The 3,924-nt window shown below is 55.9% G+C and overlaps 1 protein-coding gene across 1 annotated transcript in view; it reads left to right on the forward strand.

Moving 5' to 3' along the window:
- EAH_00023220 (WD domain-containing protein, putative) overlaps nucleotides 1-2,942 on the forward strand; it is a gene marked incomplete at both ends in the record, with an annotated part of 10,410 nt that extends 7,468 nt beyond the window's left edge. The window contains 4 exons of the mRNA XM_013393200.1: nucleotides 1-163; nucleotides 359-618; nucleotides 777-2,387; nucleotides 2,577-2,942. The exon at nucleotides 1-163 is cut by the window's left edge and continues 2,596 nt beyond it. Coding sequence (XP_013248654.1) covers nucleotides 1-163; nucleotides 359-618; nucleotides 777-2,387; nucleotides 2,577-2,942 — 2,400 coding nt within the window. The remainder of the gene's footprint in view (nucleotides 164-358; nucleotides 619-776; nucleotides 2,388-2,576) is intronic.
- Nucleotides 2,943-3,924: the final 982 nt, after the last annotated feature.

Here is a 3,924-nt window from a genome sequence, read left to right on the forward strand (position 1 = left end):
CAGCAACGGCAGCAGCAACAGCAGCAGCAAAAGCCCCTGCAACTGCTGCAGCCGCTACAGCAGCTGCAGCAACAGCAGCGCCTTATAGCAGCACAAAGCTGCGCAGATATTCTACCTGCTCCTAGCCTTTCGCCTTCTTTGTGTGTGTCCTTCTCCATAGATGGTGGGTCGCGCTGCTGCTGCTGCTGCTATTGCTGCTGTTGCTGTTGCGGTTGTTGTTGCTGCTGCTGTTGCTGTTATTGCTGCTTCACCTGCTGGGCGTCCGCAATGCATGGGGTGTTGCTGCTGGGTTATGAAGGCTACTGCTGCTCGTCATTTTGTTGCTGGTGTTGCTGCTGCTGTTGCTGCTGTGCTCTAGGGCAGCAGCGACGGCTGTACGCCATCAATGAACGGTGTCGAGGGTCGAAGCGACAGCGCACTGCAGCAGCAGCAGCAGCAGCAGCAGCAGGACCAGGCGGAGATGCCACATGGGTCCCTACCAATGAAGGCGCATACCTAGTATGCGTCTCGGTTACAAGCAGCAGCAGCAGCAACAGCAACGGCAGCAGCAGCAGCAGCAGTAGCAGCAGCAGCAGCAGCTCGGGGACGCTGCAACACACCCCGGAGGAAGAGGAGAGAGTGGGCGTTCTTAGCTGCTAATGCTGCTGCTGCTGCTGCTGCTGTTGGTGCTGCTGTTGCTGATGTGTGTTGGCCAAACTCTCTGCTACCGCAGCTTCTGCAGCTTGCTGCTTGTGCTGTTGCTGTTGCTGCTGCTGCTGCTGCTGCTGTGTGTGCAGGTTTTGTGGAGTCGATGCCTTGAAGAAGGTCTGTTTGCTTCTTCGCTGGTTCTAGATGCTGCAGCAAATGTTGCTGCTGTTGTCATGACACCTCGCAAAGGAAGAGACACACCCCAGCAGCAGCAGCAGCAGCAGCAGCTGCAGCTGCAGCTGATGTCTCTTTCTTCGGGTGCTGCTCTGTCGCTGCCTTCTCTCGGCTGTCTCTCCACCCGCACCGTCTCCTCCCTCGCCTTTGCTCGCCTTCATGAAACTCTTCCTTCTCTTCAGCAGCAGCAGCAGCAGCAGCAGCGGCCTCTGCTGCTGCTTGTTCTGACAACCGATGCGTTGCTGCTGGGGCTGTCCTTGAATCCCCTAGTCTCTCCTCTTGCTGCATCCCAGCAACAGAAAGTGCAGCAGGAAGAGGAAGAGACTCCTGCAGCAGCAGCTGCAGCAGCTGCAGCACCAGGGGCTGCTGCTTCTGCTGATAGCCTGTGGGCCCTGCAGTTCGCGCTCTCTCTGCAGACTCTCTGCTGCTCCGCCAGCCAGCAGCAGCAGCAGCAACAGCAGCAGCAGCAGCAGCAGGAGAACGATTCCGTGGCATGGGTGGATGTACACCGGGGATGGGGGTCGCTGACGAAGCTGTTTAATCCCCTGCCAGGCAAAGCAGCAGCAGCAGCAGCAGCAGCAGCAGCAGATGAGATAGCAGCGGGAGAGCTAAAGCCCCCAGCAGATCCTTCTTCTTTTCTCTCTCGCCTTTGTGCTGCTGCTGCAGCGCCAGAGTTTTTGCTGCTGCTGGTTGCGATGCGATCCGGAAGAGTTTTTGCCTGTCGCCTCCGCAGCACCTGCTGCAGCAGCAATGGCTGCAGCATCAGCAGCTGCAGCAGCAGCAGCAACTGCTGCTCTTTTTGCTTCTCTGAAGCCCTCCCCCTTAGCGGAGATGGCTTCAGGCGCATTGACGATTTGGCGTTTGCTGCATCCGACTTCTTCTCGCTTGTTTCCTGGGCTTCGCTGGAGCAGCAGCAGCAGCAGCAGCAGAAACAGCAACAGCAGCAGCAAGTAGCTGCTCCTGCTGCTCCTGTGGCTGCTGCTGACGGAAGGGGCTTCGAGTTGGCGATGCAAAATGGCACAGAGGGCAGCGAAGGCTGCATACCGTCCAGAGGTAGCGCTGCAGCAGCAGCAGCAACAGCAGCAACGGCTCCAGATGAGCCGGAGGATCTCCTGGAGCGAATTCAGCGCAACAGTCCAGCACTACAAGATGCCTGCTGCAGCTTCTGGGGCAGCAGCAGCAGCAACAGCAGCAACAGCAGCAGCAGCAGCAACAGCAACAGCAGCAGCAGCAGCAGCAAAGGGTTTTTAGCTAGGCTCGCCCAGCGCTTTCTGGTGGCTTCTCTGGGGCTAACAAGCGAAGGCGTCACTGCGCTGCGGCAGCAGAGAGGGCTGCAGCTTATTAGAGATTTCTACAGCAAGGCTGCGGGGCCCCCCTCAGCAGCAGCAGCAGCAACAACAACAGCAGCAGCAGCATCAGGCACGAGCACAGAACAGGAACACCACCTTGTACTGCAACAGCAGCAGCAACAGCAGCAGCAGCAGCAGCGCCGAATCTTTTCCTTAGAAGCTGCAGGAAACAGCTCTGTGCGGCTCTCGCTGCAGCATCTGCAGCATCAGGCAAGCCCCCTATTAACAGTGTATATACACCTTAAAACTGTATGTGCTGCTGCTGCCAACTTGTATGAGGGGTGCCTGCATTTCGAGCTGCTGCTGTTTCTGCTGCTACTGCATCTGCTGCATCTGCTGCTGCTGCTGCTGCTGCTGCTGCCTTAGGTTTTGTGCGCGCTGCACTTGGGCTGTCGTCGCAGCTTCTGGTGTTGGCTGCAGCAGCTGCTGCTGCGGCTGACGGAGCTGCAGCAGGTGGAGCAGCTAGCTGCTGTTGGAGAGATGTTTATAAGGACAGAATATTATTTGCTGCTGCCGTGGTTAACGCTGCTGCAGCAACACGAGCAGCAGCTGCAGCAGCAAGCCACTTCCCTGCTGCTACCGGGCATCTCGGAAATCCGCAGCTCCCTCATCGTTGCTGCTGAGGAAGCAGCAGCGGCGGCTACTGCTTCTGCTGCTTCTGCTGCTGCTGCCCCCGAGGCAGCAGCATTTGCAGGCCTTGACTGGCGGCCTCTGGACAGCAGCAGGAGCTGACGGAGCAGCAGTAGCAGCAGCTGTTGCTGCAGCACTTGAAAGCGTTGCTGCAGCACTCGCTGCAGCAAGTGAAGACACAGAGGAGACTCAGTCACGTATGCAAGTAAGCAGCAGCAGCAACAACAGCAGCAGCAGCCGCAGCAGCAGCAGGGTGGGTTTAGTTGCTCCGCTAGGGAGTTCTATTGCAGTACTACACCTTGCCGTGCTGCACGTGCTGCTGCTGCTGCTGCTACTGTTTCTGCTACTGCTGTTGCTGCAGCTGCTGCACGCATGGCTTTTGTGTGGGGCTGCTGGGGTGTACATTCTCTCTCTGCATCTGTCTCTTTGCTGCTGCAGCAAGCGAAGGAGTCGGCAGCAAAGGCGAGTGCTGCTGCTGCTGCACTGACAGCTACGCGAGAAAAGATCGCAGCAGCAGCAGCTGCTGCAGCGAAGGTGGAGAAGTACAGCAGCGAGGCGCTGCGGTGTATGTACAGGTCGGAGCTGCTGCGCCAGGTTACGTCTAAGGGACAAGCAGCGGCAGCTGCTGTTGTAGAGGCGGAAGCTGATGCAGCAGAAGCAGCAGCAGCAGCAGCAGCAAATCCAGAAGGCCTATTTGGTGAAGAGATGGGGGACATCTTCTAGAGACGCAGTTAAATGAATTTTATCTTCAAATGTTTATTTAAAAGCTGCAGCAGCAGCAGCAGCAGCTGTACTGGTTGCTGTTGCAGCAGCAGCAGCAGCAGCAGCAGAGGGATGCCGCGCAGGTGGTTAGGAGGCAGCAGCGCAGCAAATAATATTTCTTTGTCGCTGCATGCAAACAAACAGCAGCAAGCGACGTAAAAGATTTATCTTGGCGTTTATGTTTAAATGCATCAATCTATTTATTTGTTGTTTATATAAACTAATATGTACGTATGCATAATGAACATCTAATGTACATACAATATATATATATATATATTGTATTATGTATATATTATTTATATTATATACATATATATTG

Source organism: Eimeria acervulina, genomic scaffold, assembly GCF_000499425.1.
Source record: "Eimeria acervulina Houghton genomic scaffold, Eah_scaff176, whole genome shotgun sequence".
NCBI lineage: Eukaryota > Apicomplexa > Conoidasida > Eucoccidiorida > Eimeriidae > Eimeria > Eimeria acervulina.